Source organism: Homarus americanus, unplaced genomic scaffold (assembly GCF_018991925.1).
Source record: "Homarus americanus isolate GMGI-L3 unplaced genomic scaffold, GMGI_Hamer_2.0 scaffold31037, whole genome shotgun sequence".
Classification (NCBI taxonomy): domain Eukaryota; kingdom Metazoa; phylum Arthropoda; class Malacostraca; order Decapoda; family Nephropidae; genus Homarus; species Homarus americanus.
Window position 1 is genome coordinate 24,664,239 of NW_024722227.1, and position 19,674 is coordinate 24,683,912.

The window sequence follows — 19,674 nt, forward strand, 5'->3', positions numbered from 1 at the left end:
ACACTTTACAGTATTTGGCATGTAAGTAGCCGAAGATCTTGGGTATTAAGGAGAGTTTGATCCCATTTTGTGGTTCAGGCATAATATGTGATGACAAGTACAGTAGTGTTATTAGTATATCCCAATCATATATGTATAACTCAGAAGTAGATGCCAGATATTGCTAAGTGTTCAAGACTTTTGACCCCAACTGTACATTTACCTCAAGGCCAAAGTGTGCATACGCATCTGCATAGGTGTTCAGGATCTCCTGCAGGTTGTGTTCAGTGTGAGCTACAAGGGTGAGTTCGTCTGCAAACTGAAGTTTAGTAATAGAAGCTACCGACACCTTTGTTCCTGCCTGGAGTCGTCTTATGTTGAAAAGACCCTTCATCAAGTACTTGATGTCCACCCCGCCGGCTAAATTTGCATTGGCATGAGTAAGGAAGGCAGCCAAGAAAATGGAAAACAGAGTTGGTGCCAGTACACACCCTTGTTTAGCCCCGTTTGGATGGGGAAGAACTCAGACTGGGTGCCATTGTGCAGGACACTGTCATTTATGTCATTGTGGAGTTGCCTCACAATGGAGATAAATTTTTGGGGTAGCCAAAACGGCTGAGGGTCCACCGGAGGGCTTCCCTGTTGACTGAGTCGAAGGCCTTGGTTAGGTCGATGAAGGCCATGTACAGGTCACGACGCTGTTCTCTGCACTTTTCCTGTATCTGGCAGGCAGCAAAGATCATGTCAGTGGTGCCACGTGATGTTCTAAAGCCACATTGAGATTCTGGGAGGAAGTTTTCCGCCTCAGGAAGAAGTCTGTTTAGGAGGACTCGGGCAATAATCTTGTCAGCTAAGGACAGCAGCTAGATCCCACGGTAGTTACCACAGGCTGACCGGTCTCCCTTGTTCTTATAAATATTGACGATGGAGGCGTCTTTAAGAGCTTGGGGGATTTCCTCCTTTTCCCATATATTTTCCAGGAGAGAGTGGAGACGGCTGGTAAGCAGAGGTCCTCCTGCTTTATACACCTCGGCTGGGATTCCACCAGGCCGTGAAGCTTTGTTATTTTTCATCTGTTTAATGGCAGTAGCTACCTCATCCAAGGATGGAGGATAGCTGAGGTGGGTCAGCTCTTGATGCTTTGGGGCCTGCTGGGTAGTCAGGACATTCACATCAGTGTTTCGGTTGAGCAGCGAATGGTAGTGCTCTTTCCAGTGCTGAAGGATGCCATCTTCGTCTTTAATTAGTGAGTTACCGTCAGATGAGCGGAGGGGGGCTGTGCCATGAGTGATTGGCCCATAAAATGTTTTGGTGGAATTGAAAAAATTGTGCATCTTGTGCTGATTTGCAAATTTTTGTGTTTCACATGTTTTATTTTTAAACCAGTTATTCTTTAGATTGTGAAGTTCCCGTTGGGCCGTCGCTTTCTTCTTGTGGAAGGTATCAGCTTTGGCCTGAGACTGAGGGTTGTTCTGCCAGTCAGTTAAAGCAGCATGTTTATCATCGATGAGTACATTGATTGCCGGGTCATTTCCTGGTGTTTTCTTTCGATCTGGCTGAGGGTCTCTGCAGGTTTTTGTCATGACATTGTTGAGAATATCCCATTCAGCACTGGGATTTGGGTTGTTCGTTGTCGGGATGTTTATCAGCCCACTTTCGAGCTGCTCTCTGAAATCTTGTGCTACCGCTGGATCCTCCAGACCCTTAGTGTTAAAACCTCTTCTAAAGGCTTTTTGCCTTTGCCGTTTTGGGGCGATGTGAAGTGAGAGCTTGACTCAGACAAGCTAATGATCTGAGTCTCTGGTCTGAGCCACGCATGGCACGGGTGATGCGGACATATTAGCGATCTCTTTCTCTGACAATGATGTGGTCAATGAGATGCCAGTGTTTGGATCGTAGGTGTTGCCACAAACCCTTGAACTTTTTGGCCTGCCTAAATAAGGTATTGGTGATAATGAGGCTGTGTGCAGCACACTTGCTGAGGAGGAGTAGGCCATTGGGATTACACTTACCTAGTCCATTTCTCCCTATGATTCCCTGCCAAATGTCAGCATCTCTACCAACTGTGTCATTGAAGTCACCAAGGAGCACAACCTTATCTTCTCTGGGGATAGAGGTTAGCACTCTGTCAAGGCCAGCGTAAAAGGCCTCCTTGAAGTCATCCTCTGCATCCAGTGTTGGGGCGTATGCACTGATGAAAAAGGCATGACGTGAGTGATTCAGTGGGACTCGGAGTGTCATGAGGTGCTCTTTGATCCCAATAGGCATTTCAGTTAGCCTCTGTAGGATGCATTGGCGGATGACAAAGCCAACTCCATAAATGCGGTTTCTCTCCACAGCAGGCTTACCCTTCCATAGCCAGACCCCCGTTCTGTGAGTTGACCTCATCTGGGAGCCGGGACTGACTAATGGCTGGTATGTCGATGTTATACCTTGCCAGCTCTTTTGCCATAAGGACAGTTCTTCTTTCAGGATGCTCATTTGTGCCAGTATCCAGAAGGGTCCTGACATTCCATGCAGCGACCATAAGAGGTTGTATAGTTTGTTTTTGTTTGAAACTGTGATTTTTATTGTGTTTTCGACTGCATAAGGATGACCTTACTGGGTGCAGTTGTCCAGTCAGGTTGGTTCTTTAGGCAGGCTATGTTTAGGGCACCTTTTCTCACCCCCTCCCCATGTGGGGTGAGCAGAGTGGCTCATCAAAACGGCTGCTCAGTAGCACAGACAGGACCGGATTCCACTGCTGCCTAGATCCCAGTGCATAAACAACCATCTTATCTATGCCGTCCATGTGCAGAGTTGTGACTTAGGACTCCCGGCAGTCATCTCTGCCTGTCCCCCTCGCCATTGGTCTTTTGAGGGGTATAGGGGTTTTGATGATAATGAGAGGTATGATGAGCTGGATGATGGCTGTGCGTGAGTTGATTTATGTGGTGAGGCAGGAGCGCAGGCTGCAACCACACATCTTGGCTCTCCCTTTTCCTAATCCAATGGTGCAAGTGTTGCAATGACCGGGGAGAGGATGAGTTGCAATGGAGTGCTGATAGCCCAGTTTATTGGGTTATCGCCTTAGTAGCCTGTCCATCATGCATTGCCTTCGTCCACCTGTGTAGTCGTTGGGTTCCCATGTTGGTCATCTCCTCTGCCGTTGGGGTCTTGTTGGAGCTCTGTAAGTATGTCTGCCTGATGTGGGGCTCCAAAACAGAATTTTCGTTCGAGGTTTAATCCCGTCGCCTTATACCTACCAAGGTTAATCCACAAGGCAGCGGGGCAGTGGTTGGTAGGCGCCAGGATGTGTCCACCTGTCAGTGGACCTATGTGCCGTCCCTCTGGGGCCCACTGCTAGTCTGAGATCCCCTACTGGTTTAGCCTGTTCCCACGAGGCACCCAGTTACCGTGTGTTGCCACAAGGAGGCACAGCAGGAGTCTTGATGGTGAAGAGGCTGTGTACTGGCAGGGGAAGACTTATGCAAGTTGCTTTCTTGTTCGCCACGAGGGCTAGCCAGCGGCAACAGCTGAAAGTGAGAGGAAGCAAGCAGTGCTTGCACCTTAACACTAACATAATGGTGCCACACTAGACACATTTCACCACCGTGTGTGCGAACACACACATACACATCCTTGACCACCGGAGGGTCAAGACCTATCAGGCGCTGCTCCTGCTGCCCTGGTCAATGTTGGTCCACTCCTCAAGCCCCTCTCCCCGACCCTTCCTCACCACCAGGATGTCAACATAATCCCGCCTAAAGTGAAAATTTCATTTTGGAAAGAAGTGGGACCAGTGTTGATCAGTGATGAACAGTGTTTAAGCCAGTGAATTCAGCACTAGACAGTACCAGTGAGAGCCATGACCCCCCAGTGAGGTCCACACCCAAAGATAAGCACCCCTGGGAACCAACCACCATCTTCTGACCAGGTGGTGTTAATCAGTCCACCCTGGGAACAACAGTGGGTCAGCTTTATACATGAGCAGAAGATAACACAACACCACTTAACAGAGAGTGAGGTACTGTGACACCACCCCACACTACACCACATGGTGTCTCCATGGCCATATGTCAACACCTATGGACGAGTTACTACACCACGTGAACACCACACCACCCAGTGTCTCCATGACCACGTGAGGTCCTTCATATCAACATCTATGGACGAGTTACCACACCACGTGGCCTACGTGATCTCACACAGTAGGGCAAGAGACCAGCCCTGGCCATCAACTGTAAACTATAATTTGAATGTTCAATTCGTGTTCCTTCTCCATCTAGTAATGAAAACTTTGTTAAACGACCCACCCACCCCATGTCTTTGTATGTAAGAACTCATTTTTGTCTAATGTATATTTTCAGCTTTCAGACTGTTGAACTTTTTCAATAAACCGTTAATAATAATAATAATAATAATAATAATAATAATAATAATAATAATAATTATTATTATTATTATTATTATTATTATTATTATTATTATTATTATTATTATCATCATTATCATTATCATCATTATCATCATCATCATCATCGTCATCATCATCATCAATGAATCATCATCAATCATCATCATCATCATCATCATCATCATCAGCAGCCAGAAAGTACTGTACAGTATAGTCTTTCTCTTAACAGCCATCACTACTCCAAAACTCCCGAACAGTACAACACAGCCAAGCATTTAATGTAAGGTTTCTGGTGACTGGGCTTGGAATGATGAGAAAAACCAATTTTGTTAGGATATCTGGTGCATACTCTGCCTACCCGGGATAGGTATAATCCACCTGACTTGTGACTGCATTTAGGGACCATTGACCTCTCTTCTGTAATCCACTTCCCCTACCTGTGGATTCTCTAACCTCGCTACACTCCTTACTGACCAGCTCAGGTCACCTCCTAGCAACTAAAGTGTCTGACCTGCTGTACCGAAATCACTTAATTTTGTAAGGTCTTTAGTGTATCAGGGAAATGATTGAACAGTATTGAGGTTATGGTAATGTTATTAAAGACAAATAATATTGTGGCCTTTTTCTGTTGCATTAAGTGTGTTGAGTTGGGTACTAATATAAGTGAATTTTCCATGTTGCAGACCACTGACATGACGGAAAGATGAGTGATCAGAAGCTACAAGAGACCTGGACCTCCTTTGCTCAGACAGAACCAGGGAATGTTGTGGTTAGTTGCTGGTGGCCATTGTGTTGCTTCAAAATACTGTAGGAGTTTCATTAAGAATTACATGTACTGTTATATAGTTTGTACAGTATAATTTAATATACTGGGAGTTTCATTACATAATTGTATTTATTGTCTGAGCTCTTATTCTTTCACTGTCCACATTTTGCACCATTCACATCCATTCGTTTTCGTCCTTCTCTGAGAAGAATAAGAATATGCTGTGTACAGTATCTATAAATGTTACAGTAAAGAATTCACCTCAAAAGTAAAAAACAAAACAAAACGAAAAATAAATAAGAAATTAAGTGAAGATAGTTTGAGGATTATTGTTAAGACTAACTTGTAGTGTGTAAACTGTGGTAGCTATGTGTTTACAGTACTGGAGATGCATATTGTAAGTTGGATTAGATTGTTGTGATTAGTTTAGTACAATGTTTTTGCTGAATTTTGAACTGAGAGTTAACCTGTTCACCAGCACACTACTTGAATTCTTCTGTCCTTACCATGGAAGTACTAGTATGGTTATTACCCTCAATTTCTAATTTATAATTGAGATAGGACACACTGGGCCATAGGTATTTATTAACCAGTAAATCTACAGACAGTTCCAGGTTAAATCCATAATAGTAATGTAAGGATTATTTGTAACTTTCCACTGTAACCAGAGCCTTAACCCTTAAACAGTGGCCATCACCAGAGGAAGTTAGCTCAAGGGTTGGTGGCCATCATCAGTTGATGTTTTGTGTTCCTTACATTCCATTTTTGCACATATGGAGGCAGAGTAGGGAATCGTTAGTTATCATTTATGGGTTAAAAGAGGTCATCACAGAAACAAGATTTACCTAATGAAGTAGAAGACTATCAGACTGAGCCACTTAAGTAGCCCATCAGTCCATTATTTGGTTACAACTGGAAATTCACATAAACAATCCTTGCTTCGGTGTCAGGTACCTTGTTAGACTGTTGAGAAGAGGGAGGTATCCAAGTCACTTAAATCACTATACAGTGGGTTTTTAGAAGCCAGCACCTATTGCTATGTGGTGTGCACCGTACTAGGGAAGATAAAATAATCTGGAGGAAAATACTAACCCGATATAATATACTTACCAAACCACACAATCAATCTACAAAATCTCTGCATTTAGATAACAGTACCTCCTTGTAAGCTTAATGGACATCACAGCACCTCCTTGTAAGCTTAATGGACATAACCTTCATAAAGACCAACAATGATGCAGTGCCCCTGATGCCACGTGCCTTTACTGAGCACTCGTTAAACTACTCTACTGTACTGTACCTCCTTCCCAACTTTCTTATTAAGACCAAAAAGGAATCTGAGTAAGATTTGTATGAAGCTGAGGGAAGAGTGAACCAAGTCCTGTGGCCAAAAGTTGACCTTGCAAGTATTCTGTTATTGTTAGAAATTCTGATTGAGGAACTACAAAAAATAAATTTGTTTCCAACTCATTAGACCCAAATGAAGGCACCTGTCATTCTGGACCACTGATGAGGAATTGGTGATGCATTACAAACAGGTCTATTATTGGGTTTGCCCTCACACATAGAATCCACAAGAATGACCTCCAAACTTTTAGTTGGTCTGACCTTCTTCCTTCACAAACCAACTATTCTTACACCAGTATCCTCACAACATAAGTGGCCGTAATGGAGCAGGAAAATTCCCAAAACATCTTAAACATCACTTTGGGTGTCTCCCTTAGGGGATAGTATTTGGATAATCTATTAATATGATACACACTACTGTGACCATGTACAGTACAGTACCTGTAGTCTGTAAAAATATATGGTCCTCCCTGAAGCTCTTTGATCCTGCTTCTAAGGCAGGAAAATGGTACTGGCTGGTTCAGTTTACAATTGTACCCACAAACACCAACATTCTTTTAAGTGTCTTGCATTGTCTGTGATTTTTTTGTTCAAGAGAAGTCACAGTTCTTTGCTTAGCAAAAGAACCGAGTTTGTCAGAAGACTAACCTTCTTCACTAAAGTAACTTTTACATAAGGTCTCTCCAAATTACCATACAACGCTGAATGGACCATTGGCTCCAGTGCTTGGCTTTGAGCTTAAAGTTCATAAATCAATCAATCAATCAATCAATCCCCTAAAGTAGCTTTCAGCTTGTGAATAGGGTGATATATATATTGTAATGTTCAGTGTTTGAGAATATGTTAATAAGGCATACTGTACTGTACCAGTTTTGTTCATATCAAACATTATACAGTATAATATCTTATTCCTTGTAATGTGGTTGTTTACAGGAACGTCAGAGCCACCTGGATGACTTTTTAGGGCTGCTGTTGTCGTCATCAAAGGAGGAAATTCCTCTCTCTAATCTTCTCCATTTCAGGTATGTTGATTGACTCTTTATACTATCTAAAATAGGGAAGCACATTGTAGCTGCCTTGTATACTTCTCTTATACTTCCTTTTCAGCCCTTAATTCTTTAAGCAGTTGAGGAAATCAGTGGGAGTATTGCTCCAAAGTGTCTATTAATAAAATAGTGTACAGTTAACCCTCACTTTACGCGGTTAATGTAACCCGGAGGGTCCCGCGTAAAGTGAGAAACGTGTAAAGTGAATAACATAACATATGGGATTAATTGAAATGGAGTCCGGGCCGATCCCCAAACTCCACTTTTTGACGACACACAACTATGTTGAAATAAAAATATTAACTTAACTTTATGATGGTATGCACACACAATTAATAATTAAGAGAAATATCAATAATATTAGGTTTTTTAACACTTACATTAGTAGAAAAAATGGCTGGGCACACGGGGATGGGCAGTTGGTTCCGAGGCAGAGGGCAGATTATTGGCCCTCACCTGTGTCACTTGTATCAATTGTATCACTATCCACCACAGAGGCTTGCAGGGCCTCTTTGTCAAACTCCCCAAAGTCCATATAAGTCCATATCCTCACCATAATTATCACTATCACTGACTTGGGCCGGCTGTGGTGGGTGGGTGAAGAACTGGTAATGTTTTGATGACTGGGCGACCTTGTGCGCACCATGTTCGCGCCGCTTACACAACATGGCGGATGGCGGGAGGTTTGGATCCAAAAATGGCGCGGCTCGCCAGCCGCTCTCCGCGTAAAGGGGTACACGCACCGCGGAATGTGAGCATCCTGGGTTCCGGCAGGGCACCGCGTAAACGTGGAAACGCGGAATGTGGGACCGCGTAAAGTGAGGGTTAACTGTATTATATTCTAACTTCATGGTAAGTTAAAGTCAAAGTCATTTTTAAGGTATAGAGATGTTTGTTGGGGGAAAAAGTGGTTATTTTTGTGTTAGTTCATCTTGTAAGGAACACTTGTTGGTGTTGTCAACATCTTGCTGATACAGAAATGTTTTACAATTGTCTTATTGTCAGCACTTAACCATTTATGAAATAATGCATCAGTAAAAACTATATATGTTTCTAATTTACTGTAGTGTTAGTAAATGGTAAAACATGGTGAAACTACCATGTGTTTAGACTGTGAAGGAAGAGATGGCAGAGCAGGACAACCTATAAGATATTTAGAGGATTTATCAAGTGATGTATGCTGGCTTATAAGATGAAGTACCATTAATCTGGATATATATGTTATTAAGAGTTATTCAGGTGGCATTTGATGAAAAATAGTGCTAATAAATGATGAGTCTAGTTAATTAAGAGAGCCGGAGTATTTAAACGTATCATTCTTGTCGCTTATTCTCTAAGTACGTACCAGCAGTAGGCACATGAATACAGTGGGGTATGCTATAACGAACGTAATTGGTTCCAGAACCTAGTTCGTTATAGCATTCGTTCGTTATAGGATTAATCCGTTCCAGGCCCCCAAATACAACCACTTAACACTGGAAAAATTCTGTGGAAAATGTAAAAAATACGGTACTTTATCTTACCTTAGTGTTATTCAGCATGCAGGTACCCCTAAACACTGGCACATCACTATCACTTCCACTGGGAGTCTTGGCTTTAAGGTCCTCAAACAATTGTCTGGCTTTCTCACAAATTATAGCTTCACTAATGTTACCACCTGCCATTTCTTTCTCCTTTATCCACACTAAGAGTAAATTTTCCATCTCTTCAATCACATTACACTTTGCTTTGCTAAGTCTAAAGATTCCCTTAGCCACTTGCACAGTTTTTAACTCCTCTTTATTCTTCAAAATCGTACATATAGTCGATTTAGCCATCCCATATTCATCACTAAGTTTCGCAATGCTTCTTCCATTCTCACGTTTCTTTATAATTTCTTTCTTAGTTTCAAGGGTTATTAGCTTTCTCACTCGCTTTGGACGACTCATTGTTACAATTGTATATTTGTATAACAAAATAGTTATACAAATAACGCGAATTTCCACATCAAAAGACGAAATTTCAACAATAACAGTGGTGCACTGGCTACACAATGAGACAAAGATGGCGCCTGACGCTCTTGTTGTGGGTCGCGGTACAACAATATTCATGCGCCAGGCGAAATAGTCCCGTATTCATCCGCGTTCGTTGTAGGAGTTGCGTTCGTTATAGCATTCTCAATTTTATAGGTAAAACCGTTCGTTATAGGAATATTCGTAGTGGGATCCGTTCGTTATAGCATACCCCACTGTAGTTATCCCCAGTAAACAGAACAATCTTTTCGCCAGTTGATATTAAGAATCTCACCCATTTCTCTGTAAAATGCTTGAAATAATATTACGATTTGCTGTTTGTGGTCAACCATTGTATTTTGAAGCAACATTGTTACTTTCATTGGTTGGAAAATACAAAATTAATTTATTTATATTTTCCTTTACTTTGGGAACGTTTGGAGAGAATCATATCAAAGAAGATAGTGGACTGTTGGGAATGGTGGAGCCAACATTACTACAGTACTGTACTGTATAGGGGTTTGAAACATGGACTCTGGATATAAGAGGAAGAAGTATGTTAGAAATGGCAGAAAGGATGTGTTTGAGGGCAGTGATGGGGGGGTGAATACAAGGTCAATAATGTGAAACTTGGAGGTAAGGAGATGTGGAAGTGACATGAGGGATGGCCAGGGTGTACAAAAGTGGTGTGGGTGCATTGAGAGAATTGGGAATAAGACTTGGCATAAAAAGTATTTACAGTAATTTAGCTGTGGATGGTTTAAGAGAGAGTGAACGACCAAGAAGGAGGCGAGGGAGGTGCTTAGTAGAAGGAGGATGGTGAATGGGATGAGGGAGGTACAGTTGTACAGTATTAGTCCCTGTCAAACAGACATTAATGCTTATATAAATGTAGGTTACTTACATTAGGTTTATATAATTACATCACCCACGGTAACTATAGTGCGTTTTTTCTCCGCTGAGAAAAGATGCCCCGCCCCCTCCTTAAGAGTTACAGCTGATTGGCTGTTGCAAATCTGTTCGATTTCGTCCTGAAGTAATGATGTAGTATTTCTAAATGAGTTTATTCATAATCGTTGGGATGACCGTTTCTGATAGAAAGATATTTAGCTAAATTATTTAAAGATATATACATACAATATTACAAACAGGAGTATGAATGCCACACCATTGCAGCCATGGTTAATTGTCAAGGCAAGTGGAGAAGTACAATGTGCCCATTGTAATTGTATGGCCATTCTAGGAGAAGCCTGTAGCCATGTTAGTGCTTTACTATTTTTTTTTTAGAAGCCACCACCAAACTGCAAGATTCACAGACTGTCACACAAGCCAAGGCATATTGGATGCTACCATCTTATGGACTCGGATCATTAGGTAGAAGAATTTATACATTTATAAGAGCATTTATATATACTTTCATCAACTGCCATGTCACACATTTGCATGCATACCCACACATGGACATGCAATAATGTACATGTAGGCCTCGGCCTTACATTGAGATACCTGTAAGCATTTTAAACGCCTATAGTATACAGTGGAGTGAGTCTGTGATACACTATTATTGATGGACGATTATTTGTAGAAGAAAATGTTGTTGATATGATAGTAACTAAATACATTATGTATTTATTATGCCTACCTTCAATGAAATGGTCAGAACAAACTTTGGAATGTTTGGAAGGCAACCACCCATTTCTCTCTACCCTAGAAACCCACAAATCCTTCCTCTTTGTAGACAATTCCTGTTTTATCTCCTTGATTAAAAATGACAGCAGGAATAGAGTCTTTCTTCTTAGATGTATTGTGGCATCCGACAAGGACACATGAATTCACCGTTATTTAGAACTTATGTATACAAAGTGTGTTTGTTTATGATAGCGATCACTCTAGCGTGTCCCGTCTATACCTATAAGATGGCGGACCGTGCAAAGGATTATGGGAGTTGTGATGGCAATGCAAACTAAGAATACCTTCAGAGTATAAATGACTATTAGTTTTCTTATAAATACTAGGGAAAAAGGTAACAGGAAATGTTTATTTATTTAAGCTTACTGTATAGTTCATCTAAAGCAAAAAAATTTGTTGTTAATGTTTCCCTCTATCAGGCATCGTCTATCGAGGTGGCGAATGGAAAATATTTGTTTACATACGGTATTCATTAAAGACATGGTGTAAATGGGGGTGAGTATGAATATTATTTAAATTCATATTTTTTATTCAATATTCATTTCACCTTAACGCAATTAATGTATACAGTACCTTGTCATTTGGAAGTTCAATTTTAACTCTGCAAATTATTCCTGAATGTCCCGAGCGATAATCTATTATGTTTCCACCTTGAAAAATTATAGCAAAAATAAAGTGAGTTTTGTAGTTGCCAGATACCACTTTTTATTTAAAGTTTCTGGATATCGTGATATTATTCATTTGGGCATTTGTACTGTACCTGTTGTGCATGTAATAGTGGATACAGTAGAAGTCCAAAAATCCGGACTGCTTGGGGATTGGGTCGGTCCGGATTTTCGGATTTTCCGGATTCTCAGGCAGTACTTTTAAAATTAAAATTTAAGGAGGAATAAAGAAGAGATGAACAGGTACATTTTGATAGTTTATTCATTAGCAAATAAAGCATGCTTCATTTTTCAAAACGAGCAGTTTTAAAGAAAAATAAAGTCAACACTAGACAAAAATGTAAACAAACTGTCTAATACCATGACGAGTCTTGAAATTCCTAAGCCATCCATCACTAAATGTGCACTCTGATTCAATGTTCATTTGCTCCTTAAAAGACTTTGCTTTGGCAATAAGCATTGGCCCAGAAATTGCTATACCTTCTGATCGTTTTAACAAAAACCATTCGTGCAACACTTTATCAAGATTTTTTTAATTTGGGCCAATGTAAACTTTTTCTTTCAGCAATTTTAATGTAAGGCTCAGAAGAAGCTGTGAATTCTAGAGTTTTATTCTTTGCCTCTTTTATATCATAAATTGTAGACTTTCCAATGTTGTATGTTTCCATTAGAACAGCATTGCTCACATTACATTCTAGTTTCTTAATTATTTCAAGTTTGTCACTCAGTTTCAATGTGTTCTTCTTTCTCTTCACACAACGAAGTTTATCTACTTTAGGGGCCATTATTATGGGCTTGTACTCTGTACATGGAAACAGTAGGACTCAAAATTACATACGTTGTCACAGTTTGATTGCTTGTTTTAAAGTGGCGATCGTGTGGTCGTTTGTTGTCGCTGTGCAGCTGTGGCATTCACGCATGCACACATACACACAAAAGATTGATAGTGCCTCAAATTTTACATTTCAGTTCAAGCTAATTACAAAACTAACAAAATTAGCTACCTATAATTTACAATTACTTTTATTATTAGAATTATGTAAATTAATTTTTTAAAGCAACTCCATTCATTCACATAACCCACAAAAGCCCGCTAGATTTAAAAAGTTTGAGCTTTCGAAAAGTCCGGATTCTCGGGGGGTCCGGATTCCTGGCATCCGGATTTTTGGACTTTTACTGTATATACTTTTTTATTGGGATAGATTTAACTTCTTTCAACTGAGGTACAGTAATTTAGGAATTGTATACTATTTTTGAAGTAATCTGTCATCATCCCCAAATATTTCGGAGCAACCCCTAGTGGCAGACTTGTCATTTCCATTTTTTTTGATGGTTTGTATACCTGTTATTTCCTCTTGCATATTACTATCATAAACAAGAAAGCTTTAATATATATATTTTGTTTTCAGTGATGTAGGAAGTGTAGTAAGTCTTCTGGGTGGACAGTTCCTGGCAGATATTGAGCACATTTGCCTCGGTTCAGTAAGTTATGATAGCGATGCATCCTCGAGTGCAACATCTCGATCGGTGGAGTCCATTATCAGCGATGCTTCTCAAGTGAGTGATGGTTCAAGAGGATGTCGACCCAGAGTGACAAAAAGACCATCAACTGGGAGAAGTCATTCCTTCAAGGCCTCTCTCAGCTTGTCTCAGGCATTTCAAGATAGTGATAATGATAAGTGTTTTTCAGAGTTGCTACCAGTAAACCTAGACCAAGCCAAAGAACAAACTCAGAGGACGGGTGGTGAGGGTCTTGAGTGCACAAAAACCGAGAGACTTAAAAGTTCAAATACTGTACAAGCAGAAACTAACAAACAGGAGGAGTTAGAGAGTATAAGAATTGGTGACGGTGGACAGTGTGAAAGTGAATCCCTAGGTAATGAAACTGTACATACACCTCAGGACATTTATAATCAAAATTCTTGTTTTAAAAATGGTGAAAGTGCAGTAGATATAAGTAATGAATCGTCTATACTAAAACCCGAATCCACATTGGTGTCACATGAGGCAGACAATACCGCAACACAAGGCATCGCTGAATCATCTTCTGCGGTACCCAAGTCCTCCTTACACAGTAACGCAAACGTATCGTCAAGTCCTATTGTCAATGATCCGGCACCTGCGGCTTCCACGACCGGCACAGGGCAAGATCTGGGTCAGGGTAATGAGGCACAGAATGCAATCTTCTTGAAACATTATCTTCTGCATGGATGTGGAGCAAAGATTTTGATCGCTCTTGATCAGCTTGGAGTAGCGGTAAGTTCTTTACTGTGAAGGTTTATATCATGCTTGGCTGTCAGACAAAAATATTGATTACTTTACATCTGGTTTCTCTTTGTTTAGATGACCATATTGCTTATGTTTGATCACTATTTAATCTTTTCCTAAGTTCTGTATGGCCGATAAAATTAATTCTTTTGGAGACAGATTGTACATAGAGTTCTTGAGGTGTTTATTAAGTTGGTTGCTTCTGCTTTTTACATTAAATTTACCAGGTAATGAGGGATCATCCTAAAAGCAATTTACCAATGTTAAGGATTGCCTCACTGTAATGCAACAAAAATTTCACTTAGGATAGATAATAATGGAAGAGCTGACTTAAACCCTGATGTGTTACAGCTACCATGTTAACAACCACACTTTCCTGTAATTTGAGAAACAATCCAAACCTTTAATAGTCCATGTGAAGTGATATTTGAAACCCTCTGTGAAATAGATGTGTCTTTTTAAGGTATAAGTTGCCATTGTTATTTAACTTTCAAGCTAGAATATTGTGTCATTAACCAAGCACTCAACTTGTGATCAACATATAAATACTGTACAGTAGTAGTACAGTATATATATATATATATATATATATATATATATATATATATATATATATATATATATATATATATATATATATATATATATATATATATATATATATATATATATATATATATATATATATATATATATATATATATGCTCAGAGTTAGGGAGTATACATAATACACTGTGCCCAGACTTGTTTATTCCTTATCTTTTCAGGGTTTGACAGGAGGAAGGGAGATTAGTCACGTTCTTGCATTTATCTTTACCTTCATGCTCAAGAATGCTACTGGCGATGAAGCTCCTAAGTCAAGTTATTTTCAAATGAAAAGTCAGAAAGGTTTCCATGAGAAGAGACTGGGAAGCACCACATATAGGGGACAACATAATAGTAGTTCAAGTAATTCAATCTCTGAGAGAAGCCAAGAAGTGCCCCTGGACCAATCTTGCTTCAAATATGAGCCCTCAGTCAATCTCTGTATGAGTGACATATTTGCAGCCAGTATTCACCCATCCTATGCCAAAACCAATGTGACTTTACGAGGGAGTAATATATCTGTTCCCCAAATGTGGATACAGACATCTGGTTCAAAAAGTAGCAGCCTGTCAAGCTGTCAGAGCGGGAAGAAGTTTGGAAAGAAACGAAGGAAGAGATACTCAAAGTGTATTCCTCTGGTTAACTCGGACTCAGAGGGAGATGAGAATCCCAAGAGCAGTAGGCTTAGCAAAGCTCTTGTAAAATTCACAATGAACCCCAATGACTTTGATTATTTTACACATGTAGTATACAGCGATGAGGACAAGTGTCACGAGACGGAGACGGATCAGACGACGAGTGGTGCCCCAAGTGAAAAGATCTGCATACATGAGAATTCGCTGTGTTTGTCCGTTAAAGAACTTCTTCGGTGCATCATATCAATACAGACACAGTTAACTGTACACGAGGCCGAGTTAAAACATCTGTCCTCTCCATTGCTTGCCACACATGATATTCTGCAGTTCTCTCTTGACACATTTACTTCTATGATATCTGAGTTAAAGCTGCTGGAAGAGAAAAGAGATGAAGTAATGGACATGCAAATGGTGTTAATGGGAATGATAAAACTGGTGTTTTCATCTGTTCAGAGGTTCCTTAAATCAAGTGACTTATTGCTAACAATAACTGGAATGTGTGTTGTCCCTAAGTTACTAAATTTAGTTTCTATTTTACTTGACTTCAGGAATGATCCAGTAAATATTGTGAGGAATGATGCTGACCTGAGAACCAGAGTTAAGAATGAAACAAATGTGTTGGATGTCACTCGAGCTTGTCTGGCACATGAGATAGTGGTAGGATTGCTCTTCATGCTGCAGAGTTGTACATGTTTGAAAGTTGAATGGAAGGATGTGTGGCAGTGCCTTCACCTTCACAAAATCTTCCTTCAAAATAATGGGCCGGAAATCACAAAGAAAGTTATATTTTTGAGCCATCTGTTATCTCTTAATAAGCGAACCGAAGTACTAAATTCTCTTAGCAAGTTGGTGCTCTACATGAAGTACTGGCGTGAAGACGTTTACCACTCGGAGAAATGCGACAAAAAGACACACAGATTTTGTGAGTATCAGGCTGTCCAGAATCATCATTCACAAGTGTTAGGAACAAGTTCATGCATTATAAAGACAATAGACCCTAATGCCTGTATGGTATCTAATTTTGTGTGTGTATTACTTGACTGCTTTGCTTCTAGTGAAGAACATGAAATTTATGCTTCCTCAATTAAAGCTCTTACAAAGTGTGGCCTTTGCTGCTGTATGACCACCAGAATGATATTTAGTAAACTTTTACAAGAGTTTGTTTGTAATATACCACAAATAGTATCATATGTCACAGTATTTATTGAGAATATTGTATGGCGTGATCTTAGTGGTTACATGATGGCAGACACCATCAGATGTGCTTTCTGTCAAATGCCTGAACATCTAGGGGGAGGAGTGAATCCCTTTTGTGCAGAATTTGCCTCTGATGAATCATTTTCATTAACATTTGGTGCAAAAGATAAGGGATGTTTTCATCAGTATAAGAATTACCATATAGAGGCTCATGATCACAATAGTTCAGTTTCTTCCTCCCATTGGGAGGGCATAGCTCTATACAAAAAATTCCTCTTTGATACGGGCATAAGTTCAAAAATTATGGGCCACATTATCAGACTTATCTCACAGAGCAGTGTGGAAGTCAAATTAGAAATGTGTGAATATCTGATTGTTCCTGTTCTGAAGCAAATATGTGATCAAGGCATTCAAAACTATCTAACCAGTGCAGAATATGAAAAGGAGGTGTTGGTGGGTCTCATGAAATGTTATCGATTAACATTGGCAGATTCATGTGATCAAAAATTGATTAAGTTTCTGGAGTGTTATGGATCTGGGCTCATAACTGTGTGTAAAGAAATTCCAGACATTAGACATGAAGCCTTTGCCTTGCTCTGTAATGTAGTTAAGAAAGAACTGAAAACAAAACCCGACATGCCAGTTTTATCAGATAAGGATGAAGAGAATAACTTGGTCTTCACCAAAATGTTTGAATGGGAAGTTATTGAACATGATGAGTTTTGGTCAGCATATTTTGGAATGAAAGCCGAGGAAGTACGGCAGAGATTCTTTATTCACACTCGCATCAATGTGGAACGTAACATGCAAGAATGCAAGGAAAATTCAAAACACATGGACCAAGGTGTTGCTGAATACGAACAAAAAAATTATGTTGCAAAGGAAAGTTCTGTAATGGTAGAAGAAGCAGTGGAGGAAGAAAGAGGGAGAATATATGGAGATACAGATGTTGCACAAGAAGCAGAAAGTGAAACAGCGAAAATTAATCTCAGCCCTGAATCACCACACTCTTCTACCAGCCTATCTTGTGCTCTGGATGCTTTAACTACAGGTGAAATTGTTACTGAGGAAACCTTGGTTAATGACACATCCTCTATACAGCTTCCCACAAGCAGGTCCTTGTGTGAAGATCCTGTAGAGGATGGTGAAATCTACACAAGGGAACCCGAAGTCAGTGCAGGATCCCCCCAGTTATCAGTCAGTCAGTCCACTTCTGTTGACACTTTGAAGGACGATGAAAATGGCAGTAAGAAACTCCACATAAGTGCAGGATCCTCACAACCTTCTACCAGCAAGTCCACTTCTGTAGATACTGTAAAGGAAGCTGAAAGTTTTGCCACTAAGAAAACCACAGTCAATGCTAGATCTTCCATTGATGAGTCGGATGAGGAAGGTATCAAGGTGTGTGAATGTGCGAGTCTTTTTTTACATGTAATTTTTTTATATTTGTGTATAGAAATCAGTTAATGACTATATTCACAAAGTACAGTATTTTCTTGATTTAATGAACTAATTCGAGCCACCCCTGTTTGTTAGATCAAAATTTCTGCTAAATCGTCCTTTCCATTATGTTCGCTCGATTTACCGAACAATTCACTAAATTGAACGTGATTCCATTAAATTCTGCGCCAAATGCGCTACTCATCGCTTGGGGTTTGTTTACATCCGCACAGTCTGTGTCCTGCTGCCACCGCGTGTGTTGTTCACCGTTACCTCTTGGTCTACCTCGTTAAGGTGGACAAAATTATTTGCCCCCAAAATAATTAAAAAATTAAAATGATTAAAATTAAACAAAAAAAGTAGAACAAAATTTGTCCTCATATGACATGTCCGCCTTGAGCCAGAACTTCAAGGCATCAGCGTGCAGGACACAGGTGCCTGAGATTTATCAATTGTTGTTTGTGGGAATATTATTTCATTCACTCTAGTAATTATACAATATTTCTTATTATGTTATCGTAGGTAAATGTAAGGTTTATAAAATTTATTTGTCACTGTCTGTCACCGTTTTCAAATTGGACTACAAGATATTTATGTATTTCACCCATACGTATTTCGATCGTATGCCTGGCAAGGAGAATGTGTCATGTGACTGCTAGTTGAGCGTAGTCTGCTCTTGTAACTCTCCTCACTCCCTGCCGTATTTCACTGGATTTACTGTTATTATTAGTGTTTACTGATATAATAATGCTTAACCCATAAAAGGTTATATCATTATACATACATGGTATCTCCCGGGTTGGGAAAAATCAAATTTTTACTTTAATGCCTAAACGCCCACAAAATGACATAAGAAAACAAGTAACTTGTCTCGTTTATAGTGTTGTGCAGCATTTAAATCCTGGGCTGGTGCAGTATTGCCAAGCCTACTGGCTCACAGTGGTGTCACAGTACTTCCGGTCAGTCTTGCAGCCATATATATAACTAATGATTTGAAATAAAAATAAAAATAAAAAATTAATGTAGCAGCATAGCAAATGAAACAAAAAAAAGTTTATGAAACCTTAAATTTTTGTGAATATTATTTGCTCATATTATACTCAGATTACTATGGCAATATGCACTGCAGGATGGAGAAAGTGTAAATTATTTAGGATTATTTGTAAGAGTGAAATTAATGAAAATACTTAATAACTTGATACAACTTTATAGTTTGAGAGAGACTGTGTGTTTGTCCAGAGTCTGTCGTGTAGAGGACGTGTGTATTTACCCCAGAGAGAGAGCCAGCCTTCTCATTAAAAGGAAGTACTAGTGACTCCCTAGCAATTCTCCCCACCCCCTGCAGTGCCAGTGGTCCCCAACCTCTTGTAGGCTCTAGGCCACATTTATCATTGTAAATGCAGTAATACCCCGCTTAGCGCGATTTCACGTATACGCGGTGCCTCGCCAGAGCCGAACTTTCACTTAACGCGGGTTTTTTCCACGTATACGCGCAGAGTGTCCGGCTCGAGACGCTATTTTTAGATTCGCGCCACCTGCCTGCCTGCCTGCTCTTGCCTCTCCCTCCTCCCTCCCTCCCTCCCGCCTCCCTCCCTCCGCCTGGGCAAGCCGCGCTGTAAGGTTGCGCAGTGTGTGTCTTCTACTAACGTAAGTGTTACACCTAACTTTT

General features: G+C 40.1%; 1 protein-coding gene across 1 annotated transcript in view; it reads left to right on the forward strand.

Annotated features, from left to right (window-relative positions):
- Positions 1–19,674, forward strand: part of LOC121862653 — a 64,982-nt gene that overhangs the window by 16,426 nt on the left and 28,882 nt on the right. The window contains exons 2-5 of the mRNA XM_042360974.1: positions 5,059–5,144; positions 7,422–7,510; positions 13,289–14,135; positions 14,916–17,966. Of these exons, the coding sequence (XP_042216908.1) occupies positions 5,079–5,144; positions 7,422–7,510; positions 13,289–14,135; positions 14,916–17,966 (4,053 nt within the window). The 5' untranslated portion in view covers positions 5,059–5,078. The remainder of the gene's footprint in view (positions 1–5,058; positions 5,145–7,421; positions 7,511–13,288; positions 14,136–14,915; positions 17,967–19,674) is intronic.